The sequence below is a fragment of the Siniperca chuatsi genome, linkage group LG21 (assembly GCF_020085105.1).
Source record: "Siniperca chuatsi isolate FFG_IHB_CAS linkage group LG21, ASM2008510v1, whole genome shotgun sequence".
In the NCBI taxonomy this organism is placed as follows: Eukaryota; Metazoa; Chordata; class Actinopteri; order Centrarchiformes; family Sinipercidae; genus Siniperca; species Siniperca chuatsi.
In genome coordinates this window covers 17,788,694-17,804,355 of record NC_058062.1, presented here as the reverse complement: position 1 = coordinate 17,804,355, position 15,662 = coordinate 17,788,694, and the positions used below count along the sequence as shown (strand labels likewise).

Below are 15,662 nucleotides of genomic sequence, written 5' to 3'. Positions count from 1 at the left end.
ATGTAAACAAAAACTGCTTGTGTTAAGATAAGTTATCAGTTGTTCAATGACTTTATCTGCAACTTTTGAAGGTACAGGATGCTAATGGGTTTATAGTTACTGACTTCGCGGTCTCCAGATTAAAAAACAGGAGTGACAATGGTTTTGTCAATTTTCAGTCAGGGAAGTATTTTTACACTGACAAAACAACCTTTTAGATTTCCCACAGCAGGAATTTAGAGGGACATGGGATGGACTACTGTGTCTTTAGACTCAAAATCACGTTTTGCACTTTACTCTTGTTTCATCATACGCCACGCACCCGAGTGGCTGATCAATATTCAGTGCCGGAATCGGGTCAAAGCTTTGTGTCCTCCTGAGTTATATTATTCTGTTTCAGGGGACATTCTTGATGTCTTTGGCCTGTATTGCTGTTCTCATGAGACATATCTTTGTCATGTCAGCCAAATCCAGTTTATTCTGGAAGCTCTCCCAACAGATCTTGTTCATCCCAACCAGTTCTGATGGGACATGACGTCGTACTTTTTAGTCTCATCCGTCACACAGCCTCGCCCCCTGAGCTCTTCCCACATTGAGTAAACATCCTCTCCAGTCCCTTGGAAGACAAAGTGTCCTGTCCGATTTGTAATTCCGAAAACAGACTCACTTTACTAATCAGTTATATTATTTACCCTTTGTGGGATATTTTATTTACACACTTAGTGAAGGTGACTGACTGAACACTGATAGAGTTTTACCATATGTGTCAGTATAAAACTGATGTTGTCTTTTTTACGTAATGGAATTTAATGGTGAAGTCATATATACTATTCTTAACATAACATTTTTACTGTTTATGTTACTGTAATTAAAAAACTGCTAATTGATTTTAAATGGAATTATATGTCTTATTATATAAGCACTGTCTGCATGTTTTCATATAGCTAACACTAGATTGGCATGCATGACCATTCTTGATCTGAATTCTTCCTAGTTTTCAAAGATTCCTTAAAGGGACAGTTCACCCCGCAATCAAAAATACATATTTTTCCTCTTACCTGTAGTGCTATTTATCCATCTAGATTGTTTTGGTGTTAGTTGCCGAGTTTTGGAGAAAGAAAATTGTTCCTACATGAAACTGCTCACAACAAATCTGTGGATCATCTTGAGTAACCGGGTCAGGATTTCTGGAAACAGATATTGCTGTTGAGTTTTTCAAATGTATTTTTTTGGGCAACACAAGCCGATATCTCCAAAACTGGGCAACTCACACAAACAATCTAGATGAATAAATAGCACTACGGATAAGAGGAAAAATATGTGTTTTTGATTTTGGGGTGAACTGTCCCTTTAAAGTTATAGGTAATCTCTCTGTAAAGCATTGTCATTCTTCACACAGCTTGCCTTTTATCTTTTTGTGAGCTGACATTTGTGTTTATTTGGCAAATTCTCAATTATAATTGGGTTCTTAATTATTGCTTTATTGGTGGCAGGTGCACTGGAAAGATCAAGACAAGCAAAAACAGTACGACATGTTGGCTGTTAAGCGAATGAAAAGTAGCATTTCTCAGTTGACATTATTAAAATGTCCAATTTGTGGATAGGCCCTTTTTGTAATGTTGGGAGTTACAAAACTTTTGAATTTCAGTGTAGCCTCAGTGTTATATGTAGTTTTATGTGTTCACCAGTGCTTATTTCTGTTATAACAATAAATGCTATACCTTAGTATTGGAATTTATCAAATAGTGTTTATTAGATAACATGTTATAGTATAAAAATAAAATAGTTACATGAAAGACAAATAAATATTTTAAAATGTAAAAAATATACATAAAAAATGGAAAAGAAACTTAGTAACCAAAAATGTTGTGAATGTTAGTGAATACAAAAATGCTCCCAATAAAATAAGAAAATTAACAACATATTCTAGAGATTTGCTTCTGTCTGTCACAGTAAAAAAGTTATATCTTCAAGTCTGACGTGGTGAGCAACATTAGTGAATCTGAAAATCAAATTTTGATTCGGGAGAATTAGCATTAGTGCGCCCCCTAACGGACAATTTATGTAATCCATAACCTGTGCACCGGAAACCACGTGGTTCAGCTTTTCACACGCGCATGCAGCAGCTGAGATGACTTCCCTTCACTAGTGTGTAATTTTAATTAGAGCTTAAACCTATCTCCTTCAGTAACATCATGTCAGGCAAGTCGGAATTGAAAATCAACTCCCAGTTCGCGCAGAAATATGAGAAATACCGACAGAAAGAAGAGCTACAGAGACGTAAGTGTGTCACTGCTAGCTAACGATGGCTAAACTATCAGGCTAACAAGCCAACGTGGGAACGTGTAGCTAGCTTTAACTTGTTTCTACGACGCTGTGTTATTTGTGTGTATAATATCTGAGTTGTTGTGTGTTGTTGTGCAGTGAAGGACCGATACGGAGACAGAGCTGATGAAAGTGGCTCTGAGTCGTCTGAGTCCAGCTCTGGTGACAGTGAAGTGGTTAGCATCGCTGCTTCTTCTCTTTCAGTATCAACAGATAAAGGTGTTTCAGTAACGTGCCGTTGTGTTTAATAGGTTGTCTCATGTTTATTTGCCCTCCCAGGAACTGGACCCTGAAGTTGAAAGGGATTTTTACAGAACATTGTCACTGCTGAAGAAGAAAGACCCCAAGATTTATCAGACGGATGCAAAGTTTTACTCACAAGGTGATTTGATCATTGGTGTTGCTTTCACAGTCTCTGGGGCATCTTTTAAAAAAAATATAAACAAGAGATCCAACTCTCTCGCTTTCAGATGCATCCACCAGTGAGGAGAAGCCCTCAACCTCGAAGAAAGCAGTAAAGCCCATGTATCTCAAGGACTATGAACGTAAAGTGATACTGGAAAAGGAAGGGTGAGTGAGCTGCTGATGTGACATCATTCACAATGTTTGACAGCAACACAATTAGATTTCTGGGCTCCTATTCATCAAGTGTCTCAGATTAGGAAATCAGTCCCAACCAGCAAAAAACTCTCAGCGTGATGCATTTTGTTCCTAACATTGGGACTGCGGAAGGGAAATGTTGCTTTAAAACTGTGACATTTTGGGTTTGTCACAACCAGTAATTTAAGTAGTAGTAAATTACTTGCTTTATGTCCAGTGTTGCACAATACATGCAAGATGCGGTCGTATTAAGGGCAATTTAAAACAATTTGATTGGATTGGGATGACCAGAATGTGTCACACAACTGAGTCAAATTATCTACTATTTTTTTTATTGTATGTACATCTATTGTTTCAGCCATCTGAGAGTCTTGCCAGTGTTTACGTACAACCTATTGCAAATGGCTTATTGGTAGATATCATTATAAAACATCTGCTCTTTATTTATTTTGGCACATTTTTTTGCATATATAACCTAGATAGCGTTATCACCTATATTATTTACCTATACACATAAAGCCTGCTATCGTCTGACAACAGTCAGGAAAACTACAATACGTCACCATAATTTCTACTTTGCGGCCGTGTGTGTTGTAAAACAGCAACGTCACACTCTCTCTCACGAGCACAGTTCCTAGGGGTGATTCTGACACGCTTAAAGAATACAGGCTCTGATTTTTTTAAATTTTATTTTACAGTAAATATGAGGATGATGACGACAGTGATGATGAGGAGGCCGCTGCCAAGAGAATAGAGGTAGGCCGTGCTACTAAACGATTTTGCTCCCTCTGGAATATGGAGATACTTACACGTGACAGATGTTTTATTAATCATCATTGTATTCTTTCAAAGAGAGCTGCCTCTCCTAGCTACATTCAGGAGCAGAGGGAGCTGAAGGAAAGGTAAGCCTCAAACAATCTGAAGGTGTCTGGCAAAATATAACTCGCAGACTATTTGTGGAAACCAAAACCTTCTCTCTTCAGCTTCCGTCAGTTCATCCAGGACAGCGATGATGATGATGACGACGATGACAAGGGCAGTGACGGAGATGAAAGATCCCAGCTGCTTACCAGGAGGATCAAAACACAGGAAGAGAAGGTCAGAAGCTGTTACCGGTTACTTCCCATCTTGAAATGGAGACGTACAGATCAGGATAAACTTCTTACTACTAGTATTTCTGTTTCTGTTTGTAGGATAAAGAAGAGGCAGACTATGTGGAGTGGCTGAAAGGCCAGGCTGAGCTCGAGGGTCCGGAGGAGGTGAAGGACATGGTGAGTGCATGTGAAATATACAGGAGAGAGTGTACGAAAGCATGTTGGGAACTTAATTTAGAGACTTGTGGTTGACTTATATAACGAGACTGGTTTGTGTTGAGACAGAAATACTTACGGGACTACTGGAACGACCCAGAGTTGGATGAGAAGGAGCGTTTCCTTAGAGACTATGTCCTTAACAAGGGCTACCTAGATGAGGACCATGGCGATGATGAACGGTATGTTGCTACCTTGTGTGGATGTTAGTTTTGTTTTCCTAGTGAGCTGTGGAGTTAAGGAAACATAAAGAGTTCATATGCAGCAACGTGTAAAATAAATAAACGCCCCTGTTGCTTTAAGGATCCCAACCTACGATGAGGTGGTCCAGGATGATGTGGAGGATTCTGAAGAGGAAGGGGAGACTTTCTTGGAGCGGCAGGCAGACTTTGAGAGAAGCTACAACTTCCGCTTTGAAGAGCCCGACGCTCAGCAGATCAAGACCTACCCCCGCAGCATCGCCACCTCTGTGCGCTCCAAAGACGACAGCAGAAAACGCAAACGGGAGGAAGTGAAAAAAAGGAAGGAAAAGGTGTGTATCATGTTAAAGAAAAAGAAAAAATGTATCCAAGCCCTCAGATTTGCTCTCTCTTCTTCTCGGTATTAAATCCTAATATGCCTTCATTCATTAGCTCATATAAACCAACCTTTCTCTCTGCTTTTCCTTTGCTCCCTTTCCCAACAACAACTTCTTCAGGAGAAAGAGCAGAAGCGGGAGCAGCTGAAGCAGCTGAAGAACTTGAAGCGAAATGAGATCATGGAGAAGCTAAAGAAGCTTCAGGAGCTGACGGGCAACGAGCAGCTCGCCTTTAGTCAGGTTGACCTGGAGGGAGACTTTGATCCACAGCAACACGACCAGCTCATGCAGGTGGGTGTATACACACGCTCCTACAAAAACATGGATGCGTACAACAGACAGATAAACGATTTTGCAGTACACTTACAGTAGTAACCTAACCCAGTGTTACTTCCAAAGCCAAAGAGCATATAATTACAGGTTACGTTAGGGAGAAAGCCCTGTTCACGACTAGCACATCCACTGTGTAGTATCTCCCCACTGTGTGGAAGTCGGAGTCATGATGTCAAAAATATGAATCTAACCTGTCTTACTTGTCCAACCATTTAAGCTAAGCAGCTAAACAGGTTATGGTAAAAAAAATACTTACAAGACTTACTAGCTCTACACTTCAATACAAGAACAATGCTGTTTCTTTATTTCCATTTTGTCAACATGGGTCCTCAGCTGGTGAGGATGTTGACTTTGACAGAATGGAAAGCTTAACAGGTGTGGGGTGGGGCTTAAAGAATGCTTGAATGATAGCTAGAGCACTGTCAAACTTTCATACTACCAATGAAACTGAAAGCTGAGTCTCCATTTTTTTGTAAACGTACAGATTCTCCTTTAATTTAAACACTGTATTATATATAATCATGCTGCTGCTGCTACTCACAGTGTGAAAAATCTAAGAGCTACAGTTTCTGAATGTTTGAATGAGGGCTGTCATTTTCCAGCTCACAGGTGTGTTGTGTTTGGCTAATTATACTTGTCAGGATTGTGTGTGTGCTCATGCAGATCAGTTTGCATGCGCTGTTCCCTCACAATAAGAAGGTCTGATCCTCAGTGCGGCCAACTTTCCTGTTGGCTGACAAAGACGCTCCTGGCAGCTCCGTTAAACAGAGCAATGTCCTGATAATTGAAGTTAGTTGATTCAACACAGCTCTGCTTTCACAAGACCAGCGAACTCACGCAGGTGCACTGTGTTTGGCTAATTAGTGTGGATTAATTAAGAGGTTGTGGGGGTAAACCAGGATGCATGTTGGTTGATAAAGATACTATTACCACTGCCTTTTACCAAGAGAGCACACTCATTTTTTCCTTTTCTAGTTGCATTTAAACTCATCATCAAATACATTTTCTTTTTCTTTTTTTTTTCCTTTCCTGTTGACAGAAATTCTTCGGAGATGAATACTACGGAGGTGAAGAAGAGGAGAAGCCTCAGTTTGATGATGAAGAACTTGAGGGTAAGCCTATGTTTTATGTTTTATGTTTATGTTAGCCGATGCAGCAGTGTCGTAACCTGCATGTTTTATTTGAATGCAGTAGTAATTCCATCACCTTAAGCCTGCTGTGGTAATCACCACTGTGCTGCAGATGGCACTGACTGACAACTCAAGTTATAGCCACCACTCACGATTTAAAGCTTCTTCTTGAAGTTTGCAAGGGAATCGTGCAGAGTATGAATACTTATGTAGCAACAAGAACAACATTCTGTCAGTAATTATACATGTTTTCTAGTGGTAGATTGCAAAGTTGGATTGTGAATTTTATAAAGAAAATGTTAGATCAGTTAACTGTATTAATGTAACATACAGTCTGGAGATGTGTAAGCCATGGCTTTGTGTGTGTGTGCAACAGAGCACTGGAACTGGGACACATGGACAGGGGAGGAACGAGAGGGGGACTACGGTGAAGAGGATGAAGAGTATGATGGAGAGGAGTATGACACCTCTGGGCCCCACTGCGATGATGAAAACTTCATTGTTAGTAGACTTATTTTTACCGAAAGCATTATTTTATCCTCTCAGCCAGTCACCTGTAGGGTGCAGAGATCGGCAGGACTGGTTTTTTTTTTTTGTTTTTTTTTTCTCGCTCACCAAAAGTCATGCTGTTGAAACAGATGGATGCAGACTATGACCCCAACCAGCAGACTGCCTCCAAGAAGAAGAAGAAAAAGGAGAGGGTGAAGATGAAGAAAGAGGATATGCCACAGATGGGCAAAAAGAGAAAAAAGTCTCACTTTGCAGAGGTCATCACCAAAAACAAGCCAGTGTTTGATCCACGTAAGTGTCAGTTAACCTTCTGCCATTGAAACATAACTATCCTGGGTCTTCCAACATACAGTAATATGTTTTGTAGTTGTCTAACTGCAGGCTGTCTGTGTTTCAGAGGAGAAAAGCTTTGAGCAGTACTTGGATGAGTACTATAAGCTGGACTATGAGGACATCATAGACGACCTCCCATGCAGGTTCCGCTACAGGCAGGTCTTGCCCAATGACTTCGGCCTGACCACTGATGAGGTGAGAACAGCAGCACTTACCAACTCCAAATGATTGATTTGTTCACTAAGCCACACCCCCTTTGTTACTGTTGCTACACCTGTCTATTTCTTTTCTTGCACAGCACATATGCAGTTTACAGTTAATTAATGGTGACAGATTTACCATCGAAATATAAATTTTTTTTTTTTAAACAATAACTTCTTTTCAGACAGAGGTAGACCAAAGCAGGCGTCTGTTTGCTGGCAGATAAAATCTGCCAGCAAATGAAGCTAACATTAGCTTCATGAGTTGGTTGAAAAGGCAGTCTCCTGATCTTTTTTTAATGTCTCAAACTGGCTCTTATTTTTTTATAATGAGAATTTTCTAAAAGGGGTCTTACATTCACTTCATGGCTAAATACAAAAAGCTACATGTCTGTTGTCATGACTGTTTTTGTTTTAATATTGGCATGTTTGGCTGCTTAGCTAATACTTGTTCGTATTTTCAAACTGTGTTTTTCCCCAAAATACAGTAAAGAGGACAGAGCTGCTAACGTTAGCCTAAACTCTGATAGCATGCAAGACCAGCTTCTATGCAGTGGGGAAATACTACACAGTGGATATGCTGATATGTTAATAGGACTTTTTTTAAAATGTATTTTATTTTTAAACGTAATCTGTAACCCCACAAAATAATGCAGTATGAAATGGCTTTGGAAGTGACGCTCGGTTACTACTGTAGGTTGTAAGCTAGTTAGCCGGTTACGCTAACATTTGCAGCTTATGTTAGGCAGACAAACGCACTGTTTATTCCATTCCTTGCATCTCCGCTTTTTTTTTTTTTGGTTGTGTTTAGTGTTTTTAAAAAAAACAAACACCAAACTCTTTATCTCTCTTACTACAGCCCCATACACACCACTTAAACATGTAGAGAACTCCAAAGCTTCACAGACCTTCCATCCAGTTAAGGTTGCTAAGCTATGACTGGACAGTTGGTGTTTGGGGGAGGGGTTTAGTGAATGGTCAATTGTAATATGGTTTAAACAAAATGAGAAAAATGGCTATTAAATAGGCTGACTGGATGTTGGTTAATAATGCTGCAGTGATGAGTCTTGAGGTGACTGATCTGGTATTGCTTTTCCTCTGGGGAGAGCTCTGATCAGGGAATGATCTCAATTTAATCTTCTCTCTGAGCAGACCACACAGTGATTAGATAAAGCAGCAGTGAATGTGAAATATTTAAAGCAAAAAAAACTTTAGTCTACTCTGGTGTTACAAAAATGGACCAAATGTGTTACAGAAAGACACGAGTTGTTGATTTGAACTAATGAGAGCTTCTGGTTCTTCCCTCAGATTTTAAATGCAAATGATAAGGAGCTGAACCATTGGTGCTCTCTGAGGAAGACATGCATGTTCAGGTACAGGCTCTGTCCTTCCTTTTAGTGTTACCTGTTCTGTTGTCTCAGGTCACTTTCTACACTTTGATAATTTTCTTGTGTTCTCTCAGGTCTGACAAGGAAGAGATGAGTGATTTGAAGAACTATAAAATCAAGGCCCAGAATGAAAATAAGAAGAAAGAAATCCTGAGCTCTGTATATTCTGAGTGAGTATAACACAATGCACATACTAATCAGCCATACCCCTGATAATAAATCCACCGTTACTGTAGCAGTATGTAACAATATTTATCTGAATTTAATCTACAGAGAAGATAAAGAGGGGGCAGAGGCTAAGACCAAGGTGGGGAAGAAGCGACGAGATCGTCTGAAGAACACTGAGAAGCAAGACACAGGAGCAGAGGACGGTGATGCCGCTTCCATTATGGACTCTACAGAAGACACACTCGTCCAAGCTCTCAGAGAGGCAGGGGACGAGGCGGCAGAAGAGGAAGAGATTCTGATACCCAAGAAAAAGATGAAACCGGAAAAGGAGCCCCAGACAATGGTTACTGCTGAGGAGGCAGCAGGTAAAGCTGCTGAGGTGAAAAACAGGACTGAGAGGCCGAAATGGTCCAAGAAGCACAAGCATTCAGGTGGACGCCCCTTGTCAGGGTCTCTTGGGGTGAAAATAGGCGGCCGGGAGTTCAGTAGACAGAGACTGAAGGCGTATGGTCTGAACCCCAAGAGACTGTTCTTCAGACAGCTCGGCAGGCAGAAACGAAAAGCACAGGAGAAGAAAGAAAAGCAGAAAAACAAGGAGTGATAGCGGCTTGCACTGAGCTGCCCTCTCAGAGATAACTGCGGACAGTACAATCCACTGATTCTTATGGTTTAAGAATCAAATACAATATGAAATATTAATTCACCTTTTCATTGTTTTATGGCCTCAAATAGACCACTTTGATTAAAAAAAAATAAAATATCGGGTTGATAGGAAATTGAACCTGTTTGTTTTTTTTCTTTTGTTTTTTTTTTCTTGCAACATTCATATTGTCTAGATTTTGCAAAAACTGTAATAAACATGCAGTTAATATGTGATCATACACATTTTTAGGTGTCATTTCTGATGAAGTGTATAGGTGCTATAAACACATCTGCAAGCTTGTTGGCCACCATGTGTCCTTCCACAGCAGATTGAAGCAGATGTGTGGACTATAGCTAAACTGTATACTACATGGTTTGAACCAGGTGGATGAAAGCAATAAACTACAACAGTACATGCTAATAATGTGTGGAGTAGATAGAAGGAGCTAAGTAGATGTGAAACCCTTTATATCTGGAGCACCTCTCGCCCCTGCTCACAGTTGTATTAATTTCTATGCAAAAATACATTAATGTATGGATAAACACAACCCCTTAAAAGTTAATTGTGTCTGGGGCTACACAACATTTTAATGAGTGCTACCTGAAAGTAAGAATTCAAAGGTTTCCTGGAAAATATATAATAAAATGGTATAGTTTTTATGTTATTATAAATCATCTATCTTAGTCCAGTGCTTCATAATCAGAATTGGTGGCATATATAGCATGCTACCAAACTTAAAGGGAAGTTAATATAGTGTTGAATGCCGAAAGTCAAGAGGCGGTGCACCCTAAAGATATTTCCATGAAAAGATAGACAAACTCATAAATTCATAGTGCTGCTATCTTGTTTGCTAACTGCTGATTATAACCCATAATTAATCTATAGACATTACTTTAAAATGTAGAAATGTTGAAGGAATTCAAATATTAGTTAATGTGTTTCATTTTCATTCTTGCGTGGTATGAATCAAAAATAATTTTAAAAAAAACTTGATTACGTGATTAGATAGTATTCTTTATTAAAATTATGCAATTGGTAGATTGTAGCTCATGGAGTAATTTTCTAATCTTGACTTTATTTGTTCTACTGCATTTAATACTCTAAAAACATTACCCATAAAACTGGATTGGTTTATGCATGATCATACTGTACATACTGAAACCACATTCAAACACCTTGTATTTTTTTTCAGCAAATAGACTGGCATTTCTCTCCATCTTCCCTTAATGTACCAAACAACTGCAATCTCAAAACAAAATAGATTGAATGTGAATGAAAAATAAGAGGAACAGGAGACCAAAAATGAGAAAAGAAGGGCTGTTGGAGTTTTTCTTTACTTCATAAACTTAGGAAAACGGGGATACTTTATGGTATTTATTGAGTATGGTACTACATGAGCCATTACAGTATGATAGCTCACTCATGTACAGTAGGTGGCGGTATGCACGTGAGAGGCTGCTCTGAAATCCGCCATTGACCGAAGAAGAAGAAGAAGAAGAAGAGAGCGCGCTCGGGTCTTTATTTGAATCCCGGAAAAGAGCTGTCCGGTAGGCTGTTTGCTGCTTCAATTTGACCAAAAACGAGCTTATTTGTTCCATAAACATTGTGCTTACTAGTCAGGTATAGAGTCAGTAATGTTGCTTGCATCTTATATTGTGTGTCAGTATCATATCATCATAGTTTAGCTAGCCACGTAGAACAACTGTTTACCTCGCCTGTTTAACCACCGTTGTAAACAAAACTAATGCATGAAATGGGTTTCACTAATACTCATTTACTAAAATGAGTTTCTCAAGTACAGTTTTGTGGTAACGAGTAACGTATTTCAGATTTTTCCAACACTTGTTCCTCTTCACATAAAAACGGAAAATACTACACTTTTTGCTCGACTGCATTTATCTGACAACTAAACATACTATTTCTTTTTAAAACGGGATGTTATGAGACTAAAATATTACTATGCATTATTTCAGTTCAAACTACCAAGCAGTATATTAAGTCTCAGAGTGTTGATGCAGTTGAGTAACATTTTGAATAAGTTACAGGACCTTTACATGGTATGGAGTATTATTACACTGTGGTATTGCCACTTCCTCTGACGTAACTCAGCGTATTTCTTCCACCGCTGGAGAAGGAGACTTCGCTTTTTATATTGCTTGGTTGTTTGTTGTTGTTGATAAAGTGAAACTGAACAAGCCTTGATGACCTCTCATTCTCTTCTGTTGTGTGCTTTCTAGCTGCCAGTGTCATCACAATGGCTCAAGGTCATAAATTTCAAGACCTGGAGGAGACGGGGGAGGTGTTGGTGGCCTTCATCAACAGCAGCCAACCTGAGAAGCTGAGACGAGTGAAAGATGAACATCAGGCTCTTTTTGACCAACATGTAGAAACCAAAAAGATTGTGACGCAGATTTTAAAAGGCAAGAAATCAGACGTGTAATGATCTATTGTTTTTCAGCTGCCAATGTTCTCTTCTTTGCTGCCACATAAAGATGAATTGGACATCTACAGTATATATGAGGTTGTGTGCTGGTTCTGCATAGTGTCTAATAGAGTCTCAGCAACAACACAGATTACATTCTTTATGCGTCAATCTTCAATGGTTTCTCTATCTCTTACTCCTTTGTCTTCTCTCTATCACTGTCCTTCGTCCCCAGATGTGGCTCAGATTGAGGAGAGTGCGGGCCAGAGGCTGCTGGACATGGAGGAGGAGAAGAAGCAAAGGGAGCAGGAGCTGGAGAGCCTGCATGAACAGCTGAGGCAGTGCACAGCCAAGAGCCAGACCAGTGACTCAGAATTACAGTATCTTTTTATACGTCTGTGTTCGCCACGCAAAACGCAATGGGAACAAAAAAGTCCTAATCGTTTCAGTGTCATTTATGAATCCTGTCTTGCTTTATTTACCAATGTCTTTGTTAGCATCCTTAATCCTCCTCCAGATTTCTGCAGAGAGAGTTGGAGAGTCTGAGAAACACCGAACACGAGCTTCAGACTCTTCAGAGCGAGGTGGATGAAGACACCACCGAGGTCATCCCTTCAGCAGTGTGAGTCTCAGATTCTGAGTAACGAAAGAGTCCTTTGTCCAAGGAATTATCCCACTGCCGTTTCTACCTTAAGTCACCACATGGGAAAATTCTTACTGACTGCATCACTTACTTTCTGGCTTTGAAAAGAAATATTGTATTAATTATGTTTTCTGCTGGGAGATGTGTACAGGGGGTGGATGCTACTGTGTATATAATACCATAGCCGTGTAAATTAATAGATACTGTCTTTCTGAAGGTTATGTCTGTGAAGTCGTTCAGAGAGGTGTTGTTGATAGAGTATATTGCACAGTTGTTGTGTCCACCTTCTTTGTAAAACATTGGATAGAAATGACGAGCACTTTAGAAATCATCAAACAGTGTTTTTGTGCCACTTTGAGCTATCATGTATCAATTTCCCCTTCCAGTGACTGGAATGTTTTTATTATTATTTGTTCGTAACTACAGATTTGCATTATTGCAGAATGATTGGAAAAGTTACAAACAAAAAAGTGCAGTGACAGGATCTTTCCAGTGACTGGGATGTTTTGCAATTTGTGCCCTTTGAAAATAGTCGTCTGCTATATGTGAGGCTGAAACGATTCATCGATTAGTTGATCGACAGAAAATTAATTGGCAAGTATTTTGATAACTGATAAATCATTTCAGTAAAAAAAAAAATGTAAGAAAAAATGCCAAACTTTTGCTGGTTAATTTTTTACATCATTTAATATATCATTTTAAAGTGAATATCTTGCTCAGACAAAACGAGACATTTGAAGACATCACCTTGGGCTCTGGACAAATTATAATGTGCATTTTTCACTATCTGACATTTTATTTTAAAACAAAACAAACCTGCATAGAGCACAGGATTTAGAAAACTCCCACTCCTGTAGACCGTAAAGGACTGCTCCTCCACAGAGTTAACTCAGAAAGTTCTTATTGGAATTTTAATCCGTTTCGCTCCCGTTCGCTGCTTCATGTGACAGCTGTTACAGTTGGGAGTTGTAAGTAGTTTGATGTATTTTCTGATTTTGTTTTTTTTTTGTTTTGTTTTGTTTTGTTTTTAATCCTCCCTCAACAGGTATGTGGCTCAGGTGTACTACCTAATAACCAAGATCAAGTGGGAATATGACACACAACCCAACATCTTAAAAGGAGGTACAGCTTTGTTTCCTGTTGTTATTTTTTGTGTGTGTCTTGTGTTGCGTCACATGGCTTCAGATTGTCTCTTGTCTGTTTTCTCCTCCTGCAGTGCACTATGGTGCAGACCTGGCCACTCCCATCAACATTGACACCTCTGTGCAACCTCGGAGTGACGTAAGCGACCAGCTGTGGGGCTTTGTCAGCACTGAGTGGTAGATGAAGGATGGTGGTGTTATCAGAAATGTTGTGTACATTGTTTTTATTTGTCTGTAAATGTGTTTGTTTTCTTATGTTTACATTTATATTGCTTTAAACATTAAATCTCAGCCCTTCTGGTTCAGTAGTTATTTTCATATTGTATTTCAGCAACATGGATTCATCAGAACATTTTGTGGTGTTAGACGAGGATAAAGGGGGCGTTGGCCGCTAGATGTCGCTGCAGAGCCTTTTTGTTACGTTTTGTAAATGCCTACATGATTTCCTTGGAATCACACAAACTCAGATGAGACATCGCAGAGAGATAAACATCTTTTATGCAGTTTTTCCAAATGTTTCTACTTAATTATCTATTTTAATCATTTGTTCATTACTTTTAGCAAACTATTTCAGCTTCTCTGCCTGCTTGCTGTCAGTAGCGACATGTGGTGACAGCTGACTCAGCAGCTTAATGGTTATTGTAAATCTACTAAACATCAGCATCACACAGATGTAATCCTGTTTGGCTGTTTATTTTTCATCCCTAACGCAAATATGTGGATATATAGTTTTTATTCAAATAACAATTGCTATTTTTTTGTTGTTGAGTTAATTAGTTGAGTAGTAGACCCGGAGTCACTGGTTTGGGCAATGCAAGCCTGGCTCAGTTTGAGGACATATTGTTTTTATAATGTAATATTGTGGATTACAGGTTAACACTTCAATGTTGTTTGCTGTTATTCTATTACTAATGTATTTAGAAATCAACCTGCGCAAATACATTATTGCCATATGTTTCTGTAATTGTAACTGTAGCATCTGAAACAATTAAATTCATCTCTAACTTGTCAAAAGGTGAGTTAGCAAAAAAAAAAAAAAAGTGGCATCATAACATATCAGTAATGAAAACAAGATGCTGAAAACTTCTAGCCCACACTGATAGTGCCCACGTTTGTGTTTCTGCATCGCAAGGCGTGTGTGTCGTATTATTATTTATCCACCGGCTCTGATGAGAATTGAAACATCCTCTTTCTTTTGAAAAGGATGTTCCGCCACGATTGTGTACCACTGCAGCATGGCGAGTGGTTAAGAGTGGGCAGAATGATAAACGCTGCTGGGGATGCTCAAAATCACACGTACCAGAACTTAGAAGAACCACGCACCACTATGTGGTTTCCTTACGGTAAACGGAGCATCAGCTCCTCTAGCTTGTTTTCTGCAACTTCATCTCTTCCTCAGGCGCACATCATATGGAGTGGTTAACACGTGGTTTGCATGAAGGTGGGACTTGGGGTTGTTTAAGGCAAGGTGAGCCCCTCTGTTAGTCTGTATTTTTGATATCTTGTTGAAGTCACCCATGTTTGAGTAAGCTATCAAGGTTTCAATTTGTACTGTTCACTGTTAATATCCAACATCGTAAAGTAGCACACAACTAATTACCACTTGGGTTTTACTAGATTGCTTAACTTGCTATCAACTAGTGTACTTTTGGTACTAAACATCAACTGACTTGTGATATAAAATGTTCATTTTTTAAATGTTAAACCAAAAAAAACCCAAACAGATTCGCATCTCCCAATAGCTCATTGTGTCAGTATTTGCAGAGCATTTTGTTTCATGTCAGCAACCAGTTACTAAGACTTCATGGGATAATATCAATATGGAATAAACATCACAGAAAATACATATCTTTTTTGTCTCAATTTGGTCTAATTTTTATTAGACATTTTCTGAGTTAATATATTTGAATGTAGTTGACATTATTTGGATTTTTCTGTAGTTTATCATACTGTAATTTG

General features: G+C 39.1%; 2 protein-coding genes and 1 non-coding gene across 4 annotated transcripts; all 3 read left to right on the top strand.

Moving 5' to 3' along the window:
- Positions 1-2,061: 2,061 nt before the first annotated feature.
- Positions 2,062-9,734, top strand: kri1 (KRI1 homolog). The gene is made up of 18 exons (XM_044182438.1): positions 2,062-2,259; positions 2,404-2,480; positions 2,584-2,686; positions 2,775-2,874; positions 3,603-3,660; positions 3,757-3,806; positions 3,888-4,002; positions 4,098-4,175; positions 4,284-4,396; positions 4,518-4,746; positions 4,912-5,082; positions 6,164-6,236; positions 6,631-6,755; positions 6,893-7,055; positions 7,162-7,292; positions 8,606-8,670; positions 8,760-8,855; positions 8,959-9,734. The coding sequence occupies exons 1-18, from the start codon at positions 2,175-2,177 to the stop codon at positions 9,452-9,454; spliced, it is 2,328 nt and encodes a 775-aa protein (XP_044038373.1). The 5' UTR covers positions 2,062-2,174; the 3' UTR covers positions 9,455-9,734.
- Positions 8,350-8,449, top strand: LOC122869601. Its single transcript, XR_006376359.1, has one exon. It is a non-coding gene; the product is annotated as a Z30 small nucleolar RNA (small nucleolar RNA).
- A 1,157-nt stretch (positions 9,735-10,891) lies between the features above and the next one.
- On the top strand, positions 10,892-15,549 carry spc24 (SPC24 component of NDC80 kinetochore complex). 2 transcript variants are annotated; one of them, XM_044182441.1, is made up of 6 exons: positions 10,892-11,043; positions 11,734-11,916; positions 12,154-12,298; positions 12,436-12,540; positions 13,607-13,683; positions 13,778-15,549. In XM_044182441.1, exons 2-6 carry the CDS (start codon positions 11,751-11,753, stop codon positions 13,882-13,884), a joined length of 600 nt encoding a protein of 199 aa, XP_044038376.1. In that variant the 5' UTR covers positions 10,892-11,043; positions 11,734-11,750; the 3' UTR covers positions 13,885-15,549. The 2 variants fall into 2 exon arrangements, with proteins under 2 accessions (XP_044038376.1, XP_044038377.1); XM_044182442.1 differs by having other exon boundaries at positions 11,023-11,116.
- Positions 15,550-15,662: the final 113 nt, after the last annotated feature.

Excerpts from the sequence above, each read along its gene's own strand:
- spc24 (XM_044182441.1), top strand. The coding sequence starts at position 11,751 with ATGGCTCAAGGTCATAAATTTCAAGACCTGGAGGAGACGGGGGAGGTG. Across the intron at positions 12,299-12,435 it reads ACCAGTGACTCAGAATTACA|ATTTCTGCAGAGAGAGTTGG; the intron begins GTATCTTTTTAT and ends ATCCTCCTCCAG. Across the intron at positions 12,541-13,606 it reads GAGGTCATCCCTTCAGCAGT|GTATGTGGCTCAGGTGTACT; the intron begins GTGAGTCTCAGA and ends CTCCCTCAACAG.
- kri1 (XM_044182438.1), top strand. The coding sequence starts at position 2,175 with ATGTCAGGCAAGTCGGAATTGAAAATCAACTCCCAGTTCGCGCAGAAA. Across the intron at positions 3,807-3,887 it reads CAGAGGGAGCTGAAGGAAAG|CTTCCGTCAGTTCATCCAGG; the intron begins GTAAGCCTCAAA and ends TTCTCTCTTCAG. Across the intron at positions 7,056-7,161 it reads CAAGCCAGTGTTTGATCCAC|AGGAGAAAAGCTTTGAGCAG; the intron begins GTAAGTGTCAGT and ends TCTGTGTTTCAG.